Consider the following 20,175-nt stretch of genomic DNA (forward strand, 5'->3'; position numbering starts at 1 on the left):
GGTGGCACTGGGGACCGTGGGCGCCGCCGACACCAGCTTGACCACGGGCTGCACGCTGGGGACCGTGGTGGTGACAGGGGAGGTGGCCGTGGGCGCCGGGCTGGTGCTGAAGGTGATCACCTGTGGGGCAGGGGGACACTGTGGGGCAGGGGGGACATGGGGCCAGTGTGGGGCAGGGGGACAGTGTGGGGCAGGGGGACATGGGGACAGTGTGGGGCAGGGGGACATAGGGACAGTGTGGGGCAGGGGGACAGTGTGGGGCAGGGGGACATGGGGACCGTGGGGGCCATGGGGACAGTGTGGGGCAGGGGGACATGGGGGACTGTGGGGGCCATGGGGACAGTGTGGGGCAGGGGGACAGTGTGGGGCAGGGGGACATGGGGACCGTGGGGGCCATGGGGACAGTGTGGGGCAGGGGGACAGTGTGGGGCAGGGGGACATGGAGACTGTGGGGGCCATGGGAACAGTGTGGGGCAGGGGGCCAGTGTGGGGCAGGGGGACATGGGGACCGTGGGGACAGTGTGGGGCAGGGGGAGAGCGTGGGGCACAGGGGGCCATGGGGCCAGTGTGGGGCAGGGGGACATGGGGACAGTGTGGGGCAGGGGGACAGTGTGGGGCAGGGGGCCACGGGGACAGTGTGGGGCAGGGGGACAGTGTGGGGGCAGGGGGACATGGGGACCGTGGGGGCCATGGGGACAGTGTGGGGCAGGGGGAGAGCGTGGGGCACAGGGGGCCATGGGGCCAGTGTGGGGCAGGGGGACATGGGGACAATGTGGGGCAGGGGGCCAGTGTGGGGCAGGGGGCCACGGGGACAGTGTGGGGCAGGGGGACAGTGTGGGGCAGGGGGACATGGAGACTGTGGGGGCCATGGGAACAGTGTGGGGCAGGGGGGACAGTGTGGGGCAGGGGGACATGGGGACCGTGGGGGCCATGGGGACAGTGTGGGGCAGGGGGACAGTGTGGGGACACAAGGACAGCGTGGGGACATGGGGACACGGGCATGGACCCCACACCAGGGTGACAGTGACCACCATCGCCAGGGCCACCGTCACCACGGCCACCGTCACCATGGCCACCATCACCATGGCCACCCCCCCCAACAGGGACACTGGGGGACCCGCGGGTGCCACGGCCACATCCCCACCACGGGGACACCCCAAAAACACGAGGAGGAGACGCCAACAAAATGGTTGACAAGAGAGGACACCGCCACAAAATGGCGGCTGGGGGTGACTCGACAGGACAAGAGGGGACACCGCCGCAAAATGGCGGCTGGGGGGGACATGGGGCAGGACAAGAGGGGACACCGCCACAGAATGGCGGCTGGGGGGACACGACAGGACAAGAGGGGACACCGCCACAGAATGGCGGCTGGGGGGGACATGGGGCAGGACAAGAGGGGACACCGCCACAAAATGGCAGCTGGGGGGACACGACAGGACAAGAGGGGACACCGCCACAAAATGGCGGCTGGGGGTGACTCGACAGGACAAGAGGGGACACCGCCACAGAATGGCGGCTGGGGGGACACGACAGGACAAGAGGGGACACCGCCGCAAAATGGCGGCTGGGGGGACATGGGGCAGGACAAGAGGGGACACCGCCACAGAATGGCGGCTGGGGGGACATGGGGCAGGACAAGAGGGGACACCGCCACAGAATGGCGGCTGGGGGGACATGGGGCAGGACAAGAGGGGACACCGCCACAAAATGGTGGCTGGGGGGACAGGAGAGGACAAGAGGGGACACCGCCACAGAATGGCGGCTGGGGGGACACGACAGGACAAGAGGGGACACCGCCACAGAATGGCGGCTGGGGGGACATGGGGCAGGACAAGAGGGGACACCGCCACAGAATGGCGGCTGGGGGTGACTCGACAGGACAAGAGGGGACACTGCCACAAAATGGCGGCTGGGGGGGGACACGACAGGACAAGAGGGGACACCGCCACAGAATGGTGGCTGGGGGGACATGGGGCAGGACAAGAGGGGACACCGCCACAGAATGGCGGCTGGGGGGACATGGGGCAGGACAAGAGGGGACACCGCCACAGAATGGCGGCTGGGGGGGGACAAGACAGGACAAGAGGGGACACCGCCACAGAATGGCGGCCGGGGGACACACCCCCCCCCCCCAACAGGGCCCCCCCAGGGGACAGCCCGGTGTCCCCAAGCCCCCCCAAAGCGTCCCCGCGGCGCGGGGTACCTGCTGCGAGGCGCTGGTCCCCGAGGCCGAGGACATGACGATGAACTTGGTGGGGGGCGGCGAGGGCTGGGTGGGGGTGGCGGGGCGCCCCCGACACCAGGGTCTGCACGGGCAGGGTGATGGCGCCCGGCACCTTGATGATGCTGGGGGGCCGGGGGGGGACCCCCCTGGCCCTGAGGAGCCTGTGACAGCGTCAGGGTGGGACGCGGCTGCGGGGACAGCGGTGGGGACAGCCCCGGTCACGCCGTGGGGACACGGGGGGTCGTCCCCCCCCTCAGTTTTTGTGTGTGTGTGTGTCCCGGTTTTGTGCCCCCCATCTTCTTGTGTCCCTCCCCTTTTTGTGTCCCCCCCGGTTCTGTGTTCCCTGCTTTTGTGGCCCCCCCCCCCCCCCCCCCGGTTTTTGTCCCCCCCCAATCCCCACGTCCCCTCCCCGTGTCCCCACATCCCCTCCCTACATCCTGACAGCCCCCCATGTCCCCTCCCTGTGTCCCCATGTCCCCCCGTGTCCCCCCCAGTGTCCCCGTGTTCCCCGGCCCCCCCCATCCCTGTGTCCCTGTCCCCCCCTGCATCCCCACGTCCCCCCCCATGTCCCTGTGTCCCCATGTCCCCCGTGTCCTGTCCCCCCATGTCCCCATCCCCTCCCTGCGTCCCCATGTCCCCCCATGTGCCCCCCATGTCCCCATCCCCTCCCTGCGTCCCCATGTCCCCCCATGTGCCCCCCATGTCCCCCCATGTCCCCATCCCCTCCCTGCGTCCCCATGTCCCCCCATGTGCCCCCCATGTGCCCCCCATGTCCCCATCCCCTCCCTGCGTCCCCATGTCCCCCCCATGACCCCATGTCCCCCCCATGTGCCCCCATGTCCCCCCATGTCCCCATCCCCTCCCTGCGTCCCCATGTCCCCCCCATGTCCCCCCCATGACCCCATGTGCCCCCATGTGCCCCCATGTCCCCCCATGTCCCCATCCCCTCCCTGCGTCCCCATGTCCCCCCCATGACCCCATGTCCCCCCATGTGCCCCCATGTCCCCATACCCTCCCTGCGTCCCCATGTCCTCCCCATGTCCCCCCATGTGCCCCCCATGTGCCCCCCATGTCCCCATCCCCTCCCTGCGTCCCCATGTCCCCCCCATGTCCCCCCCATGACCCCATGTGCCCCCATGTCCCCCCATGTCCCCATCCCCTCCCTGCGTCCCCATGTCCCCCCATGTCTCCCTGTGTCCCCGACCCCCCCCATGTCCTGTCCCCCCATGTCCCCATCCCGTGTCCCCATCCCCCCCATGCCCCCCGTGACCCCATGTCCCCATCCCCTCCCCATGACCCCATGTCCCCCCATGTGCCCCCCATGTCCCCCCATGTCCCCATCCCCTCCCTGCGTCCCCATGTCCCCCCATGACCCCCCAATGTCCCCCCGTGTCCCCCTGTCCCCCCCGCTCCCCCATGACCCCCCAATGTCCCCCCATGTCCCCCCGTGTCCCCCCGATGTCCCCCCACCTGGGTGATGGTGAGGGTGGTGCGGTTGACCTGCTGGGCCTGCATGGCGGCCTGTGCCCGCGCCTTGCCCACGTGGGAGCAGAGCAGGGCCCCCAGGTACCCGAAATCCCCCCGGTAGGCGTCCGGGGCGTCGGGGGGCGGCCGCAGCTTGGCCAGCACCGGGGCGCAGTGCTTCTGCGGGGACACGGGACACGATGGCACACGGGACACAGCTGGGACACGTGGGGACACGGCAGGGACACGGGACACAGCTGGGACACACGGGGACACGGGGACACCGGGGACACGGCAGGGACACAGCTGGGACACGATGGGACATGGGGACACCGGGGACATGGGGACACGGCAGGGACACAGGGACACGGCTGGGACACGCGGGGACACAGGGACACTGGGGACACGGGGACACGGCTGGGACACGCAGGGACACAGGGACACTGGGGACACGGTGGGGACACGGCAGGGACACGGGGACACGGCTGGGACACGCGGGGACACAGGGACACTGGGGACACGGTGGGGACACGGGGACACGGCTGGGACACGCGGGGACACAGGGACACTGGGGACACGGCAGGGACACGGGGACACGGCTGGGACACGCGGGGACACAGGGACACTGGGGACACGGCGGGGACACGGGGACACGGCAGGGACACGCGGGGACACAGGGACACTGGGGACACGGTGGGGACACGGCAGGGACACGGGGACACGGCAGGGACACGCGGGGACACAGGGACACTGGGGACACGGCAGGGACACAAGGACACGGCTGGGACACGCAGGGACACAGGGACACTGGGGACACGGTGGGGACACGGGGACACGGCTGGGACACACGGGGACACAGGGACACTGGGGACACGGTGGGGACACGGCAGGGACACGGGGACACGGCTGGGACACGCGGGGACACAGGGACACTGGGGACACGGTGGGGACACGGGGACACGGCTGGGACACACGGGGACACAGGGACACTGGGGACACGGTGGGGACATGGCAGGGACACGGGGACACGGCAGGGACACGGAGACATGGCTGGGACACGCGGGGACACAGGGACACTGGGGACACGGTGGGGACATGGCAGGGACACGGGGACACGGCAGGGACACGGAGACATGGCTGGGACACGCGGGGACACAGGGACACTGGGGACACGGTGGGGACACGGCAGGGACATGGGGACACGGCTGGGACACGCGGGGGACACGGGGACACAGGACACAGCTGGGACACACGGGGACACCAGGGACATGGCAGGGACACGGCAGGGACACAGGGACACAGCTGGGACGCATGGGGACACGGGGACACTGGGGACATGGGGACATGGCAGGGACACGGGGACACGGCAAGGACATGGGGACACAGGACACGGCTGGGACACGCAGGGACACCAGGGACATGGGGACACCGGGGACACAGGACACAGCTGGGACACGCGGGGACACAGGGACACTGGGGATATGGGGACACAGCAGGGACACGGGACACAGCTGGGACATGCAGGGACACGGGACACAGCTGGGACACGCAGGGACACGGGGACACAGGACACAGCTGGGACACGATGGGACACGGGGACACCGGGGACATGGCAGGGACACGGGGACACAGGACACGGCTGGGACACGCAGGGACACAGGGACACAGCAGGGATACAGGACACAGCTGGGACACGATGGGACACGGGGACATGGGGACACAGGACACGGCTGGGACACGGGGACACCGGGGACATGGGGACACAGGACACAGCTGGGACACGCAGGGACACGGGGACACGGCAGGGACACGGGGACACAGGACACGGCTGGGACATGGGGACATGGGGACATGGGGACACAGGACACGGCTGGGACACGGGGACACCGGGGACATGGGGACACAGGACACAGCTGGGACACACAGGGACACGGGGACACGGCAGGGACACGGGGACACAGGACACGGCTGGGACACAGGGACATGGGGACACAGGACACAGCTGGGACACGGGGACACGGCAGGGACACGGGGACACAGGACACGGCTGGGACACGGGGGACATGGGGACACAGGACACAGCTGGGACACGCAGGGACACGGGGACATGGGGACACAGGACACAGCTGGGACACGGGGCACAGATGGCACACGGGGACACCACGGATATGGGGACGCTGCAGACACGGGGACACGACTGGGACACGCAGGGACACAGAGGGGACACGGGGACATGGCAGGGACATGCAGGGACAGAGGGACATGGTTGGGACACGCGGGGACACAGAGGGGACACAGGGACACAGCTGGGACACGCAGGGGACACGGCAGGGACATGCGGGGACACAGGGACACAGCTGGGACATGCGGGGACACGGCAGGGACACGGCTGGCACACGGAGGGCACGCAGGGACACGTCAGAGACACAGGGACATGGCTGGCACGTGGAGAGGACACGGGGACAGCTGGAACAAGGCTGGACACGGCAGGGACACGGGGGGGGACACGGGGACGGGGGGGGGACAGCGGGGACATGGCTGGGACACAGGAACATGGGGGGGACACATGGACATGGGGGGGACACAAAGACACATCCCCCCCGTGTCCCCATGTCCCCCCGTGTCCCCACGTCCCCCCCGTCTCCCCATGTCCCCCCATGTCCCCACGCCCCCCCATGTCCCCACATCCCCATGTCCCCCCGTGTCCCCCCCGTGTCCCTGTGTCCCCCCCATGTCCCCCCCGTGTCCCCCCATATCCCCGTGTCCCCCCCCGTGTCCCCACGTCCCCCCCCGTGTCCCCCCATATCCCCGTGTCCCCCCCCGTGTCCCCACGTCCCCGTGTCCCCCCGTATCCCCCGTGTCCCCCCCCGTGTCCCCACGTCCCCGTGTCCCCCCCGTATCCCCCGTGTCCCCCCCGTGTCCCCACGTCCCCCCCCGTGTCCCCCCATATCCCCATGTCCCCCCGTGTCCCCCCGTATCCCCCCTGTCCCCCCCGTGTCCCCACGTCCCCCCCGTGTCCCCACGTCCCCCCCGTGTCCCCCCGTGTCCCCCCCGTGTCCCCACGTCCCCCCCCATGTCCCCACATCCCCCCCATGTCCCCCCGTGTCCCCACGCCCCCCCCATGTCCCCACATCCCCCCCCTGTCCCCCCGTGTCCCCCCATATCCCCTGTGTCCCCCCCGTGTCCCCACGTCCCCCCCATATCCCCATGTCCACCCGTGTCCCCACGCCCCCCCCATGTCCCCACATCCCCCCCATGTCCCGTGTCCCCCTGTCCCCCCCATGTCCCTGTGTCCCCCTGTGTCCCCCCGTGTCCCCCCGTCCCCCCCGCACCAGCAGCAGGGTCTGGACGTGGTCGGCCCCGATCTTGTCGATGTTGCTGACCACGGGCCCTTCCAGAATGTTCCGCACCCGCTCCCCCTCCACCTGCAGCCGCGGCAGGATCAGCGTCTTGATGACCTGGGGACAGGCGGGGACACGCGTGTCACAGCGGGGACACGGCAGGGACACACGTGTCATGGGGGCACCCCATGGTCACCATGGGAGGGGAGACGGCAGGGACACGCGTGTCACGGGGGGACCCCATGGTCACCATGGGAGGGGACACGGCAGGGCCATGCGTGTCGCCAGGGGGGGACGCGGCAGGGACACGCGTGTCAACATGGGGGGGACACACGTGTCCCCGGGGGGATCCCATGGTCACCATGGGGGGGGGGGGGGACACGGCAGGGACACGCATGTCACAGGGCAGGACACGGGGGACATGGAGGGGACATGCGTGTCACCGGGGGGGCCACGGCAGGGACACACGTGTCACAGGGGAGCACAGGGGGACATGGAGGGGACATGCGTGTCACCGGGGGGGGATATGGGGGGACATGGCAGGGACACATGTCACCAGGGGGGACACATGGGGGGACACAGCAGGGACACACGTGTCACCGGGGGGGACACGGCCAGGACATGGAGGGGACACGTGTGTCACTGGGGGGGGGGATATGGGGGGACATGGTGGGGACATGCATGTCAACGTGGAAGGGGGGGACATGGCGGGGACACACGTCACCATGGAAAGGGACGTGGCAGGGACATGGCAAGGACACACGTGTCACCATGGGAGTGACAACGGCAGGGACATGACAAGGACACGCGTGTCACCATCAGGACAGAGACACAGCAGGAACACACGTGTCACTATAGAAAGGGGACACAGGAGAGACACAGGAATGACACAGCAGGGACACAGCAGGGACACGCGTGTCACCGTGGGGATGTGACACAGCAGGGACACGTGTGTGAACATGGGGTGGGTGACATGGGGGGACACAGCAGGGACACGCGTGTGAACACGGGGTGGGTGACATGGGGGGACACAGCAGGGACACGTGTGTCACCATGGCGGACCGACACAGCAGGGACATGGCAGGGACACGCGTGTCACTGTGGGGGGGACACGGCAGGGACACGCGTGTCACTGTGGGGGGGGACACGGCAGGGACACGCGTGTCATGGGGGGCCCTGACGGGGCCACTCACATCATGGCCCAGCTCGGCCAGCCCCGCGATGGAGCCGTAGCGCGTGGTCCAGGGCGTCTTCTCGTCCACCCAGCTCTGGGGCAGAGGGGACGCTGTGCCCCACGGCCCCGGTCCTGCCCCACACCCTGCCCCACGGCCCCGATCCTGCCCCACACCCTGCCCCACAGCCCTGGCCCTGCCCCAAACCCGGCCCCACAGCCCTGGCCCTGCCCCACGGCCCCGATCCTGCCCCACACCCTGCCCCATAGCCCCGGCCCTGCCCCACACCCGGCCCCACAGTCCCTGGGCCCTGCCCCACGGCCCCGATCCTGCCCCACACCCTGCCCCACAGCCCTGGCCCTGCCCCAAACCCGGCCCCACAGCCCTGGCCCTGCCCCATGGCCCCGATCCTGCCCCACGCCCTGCCCCATAGCCCCGGCCCTGCCCCAAACCCGGCCCCACAGCCCTGACCCTGCTCCATAGCCCCGATCCTGCCCCACACCCTGCCCCACGGCCCCGATCCTGCCCCACACCCAGCCCCACAGTCCCTGGGCCCTGCCCCATGGCCCCGATCCTGCCCCACACCCTGCCCCATAGCCCCGGCCCTGCCCCAAACCCGGCCCCACAGCCCTGACCCTGCCCCACGGCCCCGATCCTGCCCCACGGCCCTGATCCTGCCCCACACCCTGCCCCATAGCCCCGGCCCTGCCCCACGGCCCCGATCCTGCCCCAAACCCAGCCCCACGGCCCTGATCCTGCCCCACACCCTGCCCCATAGCCCCGGCCCTGCCCCACGGCCCCGATCCTGCCCCAAACCCAGCCCCATGCTCTGCCCCACAGCCCCATCCCAGCCCCACATCCCCATAGCTCCATCCCAGCCCCACAGCCCCATCCCTGCCCCATATCCCCATCCCATCCGCACATCCCCATCTCAGCCCCACATCCCCACAGCCCCATCCTCACCCCATATCCCAGCCCCACAGCCCCGCCCCACATCCCCATCCTTGCCCCACATCCCAGCCCCACATCCCCATAGCCCCATCCCAGCCTCACAGCCCCATCCCTGCCCCACATCCCAGCCCCACATCCCCACCCCATCCACGCATCCCCACAGCCCCATCCCAGCCCCACATCCCCATGCCTGCCCCACAGCCCTGCCCCACAGCCCCATCCCATCCACACATCCCCACATCTCCATTCCAGCCCCACAGCCCCAGCCCTGCCCCACAGCCCCATCCCATCCGCACATCCCCACAGCCCCACCCCTGCCCCACAGCCCCATCCCACATCCCCACCCCTGCCCCACATCCCAGCCCCACCCCATCCACACATACCCACAGCCCCATCCCAGCCCCACAGCCCCACAGCCCCATCCCCACCCCATATCCCAGCCCCACAGCCCCGCCCCACATCCCCATCCCCGCCCCACATCCCAGCCCCATATCCCCATAGCCCCATCCCAGACCCACAGCCCCATCCTTGCCCCATATCCCAGCCCCACATCCCCATAGCCCCATCCCAGCCCCACAGCCCCATCCCCGCCCCATGTCCCAGCCCCACAGCCCCGCCCCACATCCCCATCCCATCCACGCATCCCCACAGCCCCATCCCAGCCCCACATCCCCATGCCTGCCCCACAGCCCCATCCCATCCACACATCCCCACATCTCCATCCCAGCCCCACAGCCCCTTCCCAGCCCCACAGTCCCATCCTTGCCCCACATCCCAGCCCCACAGCCCCATCCCCGCCCCATATCCCAGCCCCACAGCCCCACCCCACATCCCCACAGCCCCACCCCTGCCCCACAGCCCCATCCTTGCCCCACAGCCCTGCCCCACAGCCCCACCCCTGCCCCACAGCCCCATCCTTGCCCCACAGCCCTGCCCCACAGCCCCATCCCAGCCCCACAGCCCCACCCCTGCCCCACGGCCCCGCCCCACGGCCCCGCCACCTTGGTGAAGGTCTTGGTGATGCGGGACTGGATGTTGTTGGTGGTGGTGCTGAAGTTCTTGCAGACCTGGGCCACCAGCCGGGCGGCGAAGTCCCGCAGGGCCCAGTGGTTGTCAACGTCGGGGCGCAGGCAGAGCTGGCGGCTGACGATGCACGTCATGACGGCGGGGATCAGCTCGTGCAGCTGCGGACATGGGATACGTGACATGAGAATGACATGAGAATGACACGTGGGGACATGGGGGGGGTCATGGGGTGAGACATGTGGGGGACAGCCCCACGTCGGGGCGCAGGCAGAGCTGGCGGCTGACGATGCACGTCACGACGGCGGGGATCAGCTCGTGCAGCTGCGGAGACGGGGGATGTGACATGAGAATGACATGAGAATGACATGTGGGGACACGTGGGGACACGGAGGGGACACGTGGGGACACAGGGCCAGCCCCACGTCGGGGCGCAGGCAGAGCTGGCGGCTGACGATGCACGTCATGATGGCGGGGATCATACTCGTGCAGCTACGGACATGGGACACGTGACATGAGAATGACATGAGAATGACATGTGGGGACATGGGGGGGGACATGGGGGGGGACAGCCCCATGTCAGGGCGCAGGCAGAGCTGGCGGCTCCCGACGCATGTCGTGACAGTGGGGACGAGCTCGTAGAGCATGGGGACATGAGGGGGACATGTAAGGACACGGGTCAGCCATGGGGGATATGCGGGGACACAGGGAGGACATATGGGGACACGTTGAGGACATGGGGAGGACACGGGGCCAGCCCCACGTCAGGACACCGGCAGAGCTGGCAGCTCCCGACGCATGTTGTGACAGCAGGGAGGAGCTGGTGGCACTCGGGGACACATGGGGACACAGGAATCAGCCGTGGAGGACATGGGGAGGACACGTGGGGACACGGGGAGACACGTGGGATCATGGGGGGGACACGGGGAGGACACGGGGCCAGCCCCACGTCAGGACACCGGCAGAGCCGGCGGCTCCCGACGCACGTCGCGACGGCGGGGAGGAGCTGGTGGCACTTGGGGACACAGGAATCAGCCGTGGGGGACATGGGGGGACACATGGGGACACGGGAAGGACACGGGGCCGGCCCCACGTCAGGACACCGGCAGAGCCGGCGGCTCCCGACGCACGTCGCGACGGCGGGGAGGAGCTGGTGGCACTCGGGGACACAGGGATCAGCCGTGGGGGACATGGGGGGACGCAGGGGGACGCAGGGGGACACGGGAAGGACACGGGGCCGGCCCCACGTCAGGACACCGGCAGAGCCGGCGGCTCCCGACGCACGTCGCGACGGCGGGGAGGAGCTGGTGGCACTTGGGGACACAGGGATCAGCCGTGGGGGACATGGGGGGACATGGGGAGGACACGTGGGGACACGGGGAGACACGTGGGAACATGGGGGGGACACGGGGAGGACACGGGGCCAGCCCCACGTCAGGACACCGGCAGAGCCGGCGGCTCCCGACGCACGTCGCGACGGCGGGGAGGAGCTGGTGGCACTTGGGGACACAGGGATCAGCCGTGGGGGACATGGGGGGACGCAGGGGGACACATGGGGACACGGGGAGGACACGGGGCCGGCCCCACGTCAGGACACCGGCAGAGCCGGCGGCTCCCGACGCACGTCGCGACGGCGGGGAGGAGCTGGTGGCACTCGGGGACGCCGGGGGGGACACGCGGGGGCGGGCGCTGGCGTCCCCGGGGGGGTGACAGGAGGACACGGGGCCGCCCCGCTCACGTATTTCTCCAGGTAGAGCGTGGGGTTGTCCATCAGGGCCTTCACCATCCGCATGAGGTAGATGAGCAGCGCCAGGTTGTTCTGCACCACGTTGACGCGGACCTGGGACACGGGGAGGGGACCCCCAGACCGTGAGGGGGGGGTGACAAAAGGGTCACCCCGTTTTCGGGGGACGCGCCCCGCCTCGCCCAGCCGGGACTCACCCCCTCGGAGATGAAGGTGCTGAAGCGCGGAAGCATCTGGTAGAGGCCGGGATCGGTGGCGATGCTCTGGAGGGCTTCCTGGGGGGGCGGGGGACACGGGGACGTCACCCCGAGGGGCGCGGGGAGGCCCGAAATTGCACGGGGACGCCCCGAAGGACGTGGGGACACCCCAAAGTTATGGGGGGACGCCCCAAAGTTGCAGGGGGATGCCCCAAAGGGACGAGGGGACGCCCGAAGTTGCATGGGGACGCCCCGAAGGACGTGGGGACGTCACCCCGAGGGGCGCGGGGATGCGCCGAGGGACGAGGGGACGGCCAAAATTGCATGGGGACACCCCAAAGTTACGGGGCAACACCCCAAAGTTACGGGGGGATGCCCCAAAGGGACAAGGGGACGCCCGAAGTTGCATGGGGACGCCCCAAAGGACGTGGGGACGTCACCCCGAGGGGTGCAGGGACGCCCAAAATTGCATGGGGACGCCCCGAAGGACGTGGGGGACGTCACCCCGAGGGGTGCGGGGACGCGCTGAGGGACGAGGGGACGCCCAAAATTGCATGGGGACGCCCCGAAGGACGTGGGGACACCCCAAAGTTATGGGGGACGCCCCAAAGTTGCAGGGGGATGCCCAAAGGGACGAGGGGACGCCCGAAGTTGCATGGGGACGCCCCAAAGGACGTGGGGACGTCACCCCGAGGGGCACGGGGACGCGCCGAGGGACGAGGGGACGCCCAAAATTGCATGGGGACACCCCAAAGTTACGGGGCAACACCCCAAAGTTACGGGGGGATGCCCCAAAGGGACAAGGGGACGCCCGAAATTGCATGGGGACGCCCCGAAGGACGTGGGGACGTCACCCCGAGGGGTGCAGGGACGCCCAAAATTGCATGGGGACGCCCCAAAGGACGTGGGGACGTCACTCCGAGGGGCGCGGGGGACGCGCCGAGGGACGAGGGGACGCCCAAAATTGCATGGGGACACCCCAAAGTTACGGGGGGATGCCCCAAAGTTATGGGGGGACGCCCTGAGGGACGAGGGGATGCCCAAAATTGCATGGGGACACCCCAAAGGGCGTGGGGACGTCACCCCAAGGGACGAGGGGACACCCAAAATTGCATGGGGACAGCCCAAAGTTACGGGGGGATGCCCCAAAGTTATGGGGGGACGCCCTGAGGGACGAGGGGATGCCCAAAATTGCATGGGGACACCCCAAAGGGCGTGGGGACGTCACCCCAAGGGACGAGGGGACACCCAAAATTGCATGGGGACAGCCCAAAGTTACGGGGGGAACACCCAAAGGGACACGGGGATGCCCAAAGGGACATGGGGAGGCCCAAAATTGCATGGGGACACCCCATAATTACGGGGGAATGCCCCGAGGGACGAGGGGACACGCAAAGGGACACGGGGATGCCCCGAGGGACAAGGGGACGCCCAAAATTGCATGGCGACACCCCAAAGTTACGGGGGAGCGCCCTGAGGGACGAGGGGACGCCCAAAGGGACGAGGGGACACCCAAAGGGACGAGGGGACACCCCAAAGTTACAGGGGGACGTCACCCCGAGGGATGAGGGGACGCCCAAAGGAACGTGGGTGTCCCCAAAATGGGTGTCGGGGCCAGGTGGGTGTCCCCAAAACAGCTGTCGGGGACTCTGGGTGTCCCCAAAATGCGTATCAAGGCCAGCTGGGTGTCCCCAAAATGGGGGTCAGGGACAGGTGGGTGTCGGGGACTCTGGGTGCGCCCAGAAGGGGCACCAGGGACTCTGGGCGCCCCCAGAAGGCGCGTGGGGGTCTCTGGGCGCCCCCAGAAGGGGTGCGGGGGTCTCTGGGTGCCCCCAGAAGGGACATTGGGGAGGCAGGGGGGTCCCTGGGCGCCCCCGGAAGGCGCGCGGGGGAGGCAGGGGGGTCTCTGGGCGCCCCCAGAAGGGGCGTGGGGGTCTCTGGGCGCCCCCAGAAGGGGTGCGGGGGTCTCTGGGCGCCCCCAGAAGGGGCGTGGGGGTCTCTGGGCGCCCCCAGAAGGCGCGTGGGGGTCTCTGGGCGCCCCCAGAAGGGACATTGAGGAGGCAGGGGGGTCCCTGGGCGCCCCCGGAAGGCGCGCGGGGGAGGCAGGGGGGGCCTCTGGGCGCCCCCAGAAGGGGCAGGGGGGTCTCTGGGCGCCCCAAGAAGGCGCGTGGGGGTCTCTGGGCGCCCCCAGAAGGGGTGCGGGGGTCTCTGGGCGCCCCCAGAAGGGACATTGGGGAGGCAGGGGGGTCTCTGGGCGCCCCCAGAAGGGGCAGGGGGGTCTCTGGGCGCCCCCAGAAGGGGTGCGGGGGTCTCTGGGCGCCCCAAGAAGGCGCGTGGGGGTCTCTGGGCGCCCCCAGAAGGCGCGTGGGGGTCTCTGGGCGCCCCCAGAAGGGACATTGGGGAGGCAGGGGGGTCTCTGGGTGCCCCCAGAAGGGACATTGGGGAGGCAGGGGGGTCTCTGGGCGCCCCCAGAAGGGGCGTGGGGGTCTCTGGGCGCCCCCAGAAGGGGCGTGGGGGTCTCTGGGCGCCCCCAGAAGGGGTGCGGGGGTCTCTGGGCGCCCCCAGAAGGCGCGTGGGGGTCTCTGGGCGCCCCCAGAAGGCGCGTGGGGGTCTCTGGGCGCCCCCAGAAGGGACATTGAGGAGGCAGGGGGGTCCCTGGGCGCCCCCGGAAGGCGCGCGGGGGAGGCAGGGGGGGCCTCTGGGCGCCCCCAGAAGGGGCAGGGGGGTCTCTGGGCGCCCCAAGAAGGCGCGTGGGGGTCTCTGGGCGCCCCCAGAAGGGGTGCGGGGGTCTCTGGGCGCCCCCAGAAGGGACATTGGGGAGGCAGGGGGGTCTCTGGGCGCCCCCAGAAGGGGCAGGGGGGTCTCTGGGCGCCCCCAGAAGGGGTGCGGGGGTCTCTGGGCGCCCCAAGAAGGTGCGTGGGGGTCTCTGGGCGCCCCCAGAAGGCGTGTGGGGGTCTCTGGGCGCCCCCAGAAGGGACATTGGGGAGGCAGGGGGGTCCCTGGGCGCCCCCGGAAGGCGCGCGGGGGAGGCAGGGGGGTCTCTGGGCGCCCCCAGAAGGGGCAGGGGGGTCTCTGGGCGCCCCCAGAAGGGGCGTGGGGGTCTCTGGGCGCCCCAAGAAGGCGCGTGGGGGTCTCTGGGCGCCCCCAGAAGGGGCGTGGGGGTCTCTGGGCGCCCCCAGAAGGGACATTGGGGAGGCAGGGGGGTCTCTGGGCGCCCCCAGAAGGGATATTGGGGAGGCAGGGGGGTCTCTGGGCGCCCCCAGAAGGGGCAGGGGGGTCTCTGGGCGCCCCCAGAAGGGGCGTGGGGGTCTCTGGGCGCCCCCAGAAGGGACATTGGGGAGGCAGGGGCTCTCTGGGCGCCCCCAGAAGGGGCAGAGGGGTCTCTGGGCGCCCCCAGAAGGCGCGTGGGGGTCTCTGGGCGCCCCCAGAAGGGGCGCGGGGACGCGGGGGGTGTGGGGGCCGGGGCGGGGCACTCACGGCGCGCTTGGCCTCGCAGGAGCCCACGCAGGCCTCGGTGATCTCCTTGTAGTAGAGCTGCTGCTCCACCGACAGCTCGTGCACGCTGCGGGGCTTGAGGCGCAGCGGGGTCCCCTCCAGCAAGGGCCCCTTCTTCTCCTTGCCTGGGGGGGCACAAAGGGGGGGGGACACGGTGCCCAAGGGCCCCCCAAAACCTCTGCGGGGCCCCCCCGGAGCGCCCCGAGGCCACACAGATGGGCACAAGCCTTCGTGGATGCCCCCCTGGACCCCCAAACCATCCTGAGGTGCCCCCAACTCTTCGTGGATCCCCCACGGACCCCTCAAGCACCCCGTGGACCCCCCCAAACACCCCATGGACCCCCAAACCCTCCTGAGGTGCCCCCAACTCTTTGTGGACACCCCATGGACCCCCCCAAACACCCCATGGACCCCAAAACCCTCCTGAAGTACCCCCAACTCTTTGTGGACACCCCATGGACCCCCAAACAACCAATGGACCCCCCCCAAACACCCCATGGACCCCCCCAAACACCCCATGGACCCCCCCAAACCCTCCTGAGATGCCCCACAACCCTTCATGGACACCCCATGGACCACCAAACACCCCATGGACCCCCCAAACACCCCTGAGATGCCCCCCATACACCCCACAGACCCCCAAACCCTCCTGAGATGCCCCCAACTCTTCGTGGATCCCCCATGGACCCCTCAAGCACCCCATGGACCCCCCCAAACACCCCATGGACCCCCAAACCCTCCTGAGATGCCCCCAACTCTTCGTGGACACCCCATGGACCTCTCAAGCACCCCAGAGATGCCCCCCAAACACCCCACAGACCCCCAAACTCTCCTAAGATCCCCCACAACCCTTCATGGACACCGCATGGACCCCCAAACACCCCATGGACCCCCCAAACACCCCTGAGATACCCCCCAAACACCCCACAGACCCCCAAACTCTCCAGAGATGCCCCACAGCCTTTCATGGACACCCCATGGACCCCCAAACCGCCCCATGGACCCCCCTAACACCCCATGGACCCCCCCAAACCCTCCCGAGATGCCTCACAACCCTTCATGGACACCCCATGGACCCCCCCAAACACCCCAGAGGTGCCCCCCAAACACCCGACAGACCCCCAAACGCTCCCGAGATGCCCCACAACCTTTCATGGACAACCCACAGACCCCTCAAAGACCCCAGAGATGCCCCACAAACCACCTTGAATTCCCCACAGACCCCCCAAACAGCCCATGGACCCCCAAACTCTCCTGAGGTGCCCCACAACCCTTCATTAACACCCCACGGACCCCCCAAACACCCCAGAGGTGCCCCCCAAACCATCTTGAACACCCCTTGAGCCCCCCAAACACCCCAGAGGTGCCCCCCAAACCATCTTGAACACTCCACGGACCCCCCAAACACCCCACGGACCCCCCCAAACCATCCTGAACACCCCACGGACCCCCCAAACACCCCACAGACCCCCCCCAAACCATCTTGAACAGTCCACAGACCCCCCAAACACCCCATGGACCCCCCCAAACCATCTTGAACACCCCACGGACCCCCCAAACCATCTTGAACACCCCTTGAGCCCCCCAAACACCCCAGAGGTGCCCCCCAAACCATCTTGAACACCCCACGGACCCCCCAAACCATCTTGAACACCCCTTGAGCCCCCCAAACACCCCAGAGGTGCCCCCCAAACCATCTTGAACACCCCACGGACCCCCCAAACACCCCACAGACCCCCCCCAAACCATCTTGAACAGTCCACAGACCCCCCCAAACACCCCATGGACCCCCCCAAACCATCTTGAACACCCCACGGACCCCCCAAACACCCCAGAGGTGCCCCCCAAACCATCTTGAACACCCCACGGACCCCCCAAACACCCCACGGACCCCCCCCCAAACCATCTTGAACAGTCCCCAGACCCCCCAAACACCCCAGAGATGCCCCCCAAACCACCCTGAGCACCCCAAACACCCTGCAAACACCCCACGGACCCCCCCCCCCACACACACACCCCCCAACCCTTTTCCCGCCCCACGGGACCCCCCGCCGCGACCCACCTTTGCCGTCGGTGCTGGCCACGCTCTGCCCTTTCCCCTTCAGGGTCCCGTCGTCCTCCTGCCCCGGCTTGGTGGACTTGAGGGGCTCCGTGGCTTCGGCTTTTTGCTGCTCTTTGGGGGCTGGGGGGCACAAAGGGGGGGTTTTGGGGGGTCAGGCACGCCCCGAGGAGGGGGCAAATGGGGCCCTGAGGAGGAGGAGGGGCAGCTCACTCACCCGGCGGGGGGTTTTCGGGGATGGCCGGCTGCACCCCTTCGATGCTGAGCCAGTGAGCTGCGAGCACGGAGAGAAAAATGAGATAATGAGGTGATGAACCCCCCCCCCGAAAGCTAAAATCACCCCAAAACCCCCCCCAGAAACCCCCCCCCTACCCTTGAGGCAGACGTCGAGGGGTACGCGGGGCAGGGGGGTGTTGATGATGTCGCTCAAATCCACTTCTTTTTCCTCGTAAAAATAAAGCTCGCGGCCGCCGCCGCTGGCGTAGCGGAACGGGATGAATTCCTGAGCGTGGAAGCCGTAAAGGGGCTGCGGGGGGGGGGGGGGGGAGAGGAATAAAGGGGGTCAAGGGGGGGCTGGGGGACCCCAAAAAACACCCCCCAAGGGTGCTGGGGGTCCCCCCCAACAGCGGCGCCTCCACGTTTTTGAGCTTGAGGGCGAAGTCGACGTCGCCCGTCGTCAGCTTGCGGCGTTTCCCCATGTGCATGAACTTGAGAGCGTCCTGGGAGGGGGGCAAAAAGGGGGAGCAGGGGTTTGGGGGGACCCCCTTGGGTTTGGGGGACCCCCCCCCCGGGTTTGGGGGTGTCACTGGGGAGGGGAGAGCAAGGCTGGGATGGGGCCGTCACCCCCTCGCGCCCCGAATCCGTGGGTTTGGTGGCGCTCTGCCCACATCCCCGGCGTCCCCCGCCAAACCCCCGTGATCCGAGGGGGGTCCCCCCATTCCCAGGCTCCATTCCCCCTAAATCCCCATAATCCAAGGGGTTCCCCCATTCCCGGGCTCCATTCCCCCAAACCCCCACGATCCGAGGGTTCTTGCCCCAATTCCCAGCCTCCGTTCCCCCAAACCCCCATGATCCAGGGGTTCTTGCCCCCCATTCCCAGACTCCGTCCCCCAATCTGAGAGTTCTTGCCCCACTCCCAGCCTCCGTCCCCCCAAAACCCCATGATCCAAGGGGTCCCCCCCATTCCCAGCCTCCATCCCCCCAAACCCCCATGATCCAGGGGTTCTTGCCCCCATTCCCAGACTCCGTCCCCCCAATCTGAGAGTTCTTGCCCCCACTCCCAGCCTCCGTCCCCCCAAAACCCCATGATCCAAGGGGTCCCCCCCATTCCCAGCCTCCATCCCCCCAAACCCCCATGATCCAAGGGTTCTTGCCCCCATTCCCAACCTCCATCCCCCCAAACCCCCATGATCCAAGCGTTCTTGCCCCCATTTCAGTCTCCGTCCCCCCAAACCCCCATGATCCGAGAGTTCTTGCTCCCATTCCCAGCCTCCATCCCCCCAAACCCCCATGATCCAAGCGTTCTTGCCCCCATTCCCAGCCTCCATCTCCCCCCAATCCCCCATGATCCGAGGGTTCTTGCCCCCATTCCCAATCTCCATCCCCCAAACCCCCATGATCCAGGGGTTCTTGCCCCCATTCCCAGCCTCCATCCCCCCAAACCCCCACGATCCAAGCGTTCTTGCCCCCATTCCCAGCCTCCATCCCCCCAAACCCCCATGATCCAAGCATTCTTGCCCCCATTCCCAGCCTCCATCCCCCCAAACCCCCACGATCCGAGTGTTCCTGCCCCCATTCCAGCCTCCGTTCCCCCAAACCCCCACAATCCAAGGGTTCTTGCCCCCATTCCCAGTCTCCGTCCCCCCAATCCCCCGATCCGAGGGTTCTTGCCCCCATTCCCAGCCTCCGTTCCCCCAATCCCCCATGATCCCAGGGTTCTTGCCCCCATTCCCAGTCTCCGTCCCCCCAATCCCCCCCGATCCGAGGGTTCTTGCCCCCATTCCCAGCCTCCGTTCCCCCAATCCCCCCGATCCGAGGGTTCTTGCCCCCATTCCCAACCTCCGTCCCCCCAATCCCCCCGATCCGAGGGCCCCCCCATCCCAGGCCCCGCAGCCCCACCTGGGCCACCTCCTTGAGGCGGTAGCTAGCCTCCTCGGCCAGCAGCTGGCACGTCTCCTCGGGCACCTGCCCGATGCCCATGGCCTCCGCCATCACCTTCATCGACTCGGCTGGCAGCAGCGTGTGGCTCAGCTTCAGCTTCTTCTCCTCCGCCATCCTCCTCCTCCTCCCCAAAACGGGGGGACCCCAAAGCCAGGGGGGACCCCAAAGCCCGGGGGGACCCCAAAGCCCGGGGGGGGCGACGCTAAGGACACAGGAACACAAAGTTGGGGACTCCAAAGCCGGGGGGACCCTAAAAACAGGGGAGCCTGAAGCTGGGGGGAGCCCAAAACTGGAGGGACTGTGGAGCCGTGGGGGACCCCAAAAACGGGGACCCCAAAAACA

At 68.7% G+C, this 20,175-nt stretch overlaps 2 protein-coding genes across 2 annotated transcripts in view; both read right to left on the reverse strand.

Annotated features, from left to right (window-relative positions):
* Window positions 1-12: 12 nt before the first annotated feature.
* TAF6 (TATA-box binding protein associated factor 6) lies at window positions 13-19,965 on the reverse strand (the record flags this gene model as incomplete). The annotated part of the gene is given in 16 exon segments (XM_075725509.1): window positions 13-120; window positions 2,207-2,296; window positions 2,298-2,369; window positions 2,371-2,415; window positions 3,698-3,871; window positions 7,024-7,149; window positions 8,226-8,300; window positions 10,157-10,339; window positions 11,917-12,018; window positions 12,120-12,197; window positions 15,597-15,739; window positions 17,677-17,796; window positions 17,891-17,947; window positions 18,046-18,199; window positions 18,306-18,392; window positions 19,792-19,965. Coding segments are annotated over 16 exon segments (1,770 nt in total), but the record flags the coding sequence as incomplete, so codon positions are not given.
* A 70-nt stretch (window positions 19,966-20,035) lies between these two features.
* Window positions 20,036-20,175, reverse strand: part of ACHE (acetylcholinesterase (Yt blood group)) — a 1,032-nt gene continuing 892 nt past the window's right edge. Inside the window, 1 exon segment of the mRNA XM_075725510.1 lies at window positions 20,036-20,083. Coding sequence (XP_075581625.1) covers window positions 20,036-20,083 — 48 coding nt within the window.

Source organism: Pelecanus crispus, chromosome 32 (assembly GCF_030463565.1).
Source record: "Pelecanus crispus isolate bPelCri1 chromosome 32, bPelCri1.pri, whole genome shotgun sequence".
In the NCBI taxonomy this organism is placed as follows: domain Eukaryota; kingdom Metazoa; phylum Chordata; class Aves; order Pelecaniformes; family Pelecanidae; genus Pelecanus; species Pelecanus crispus.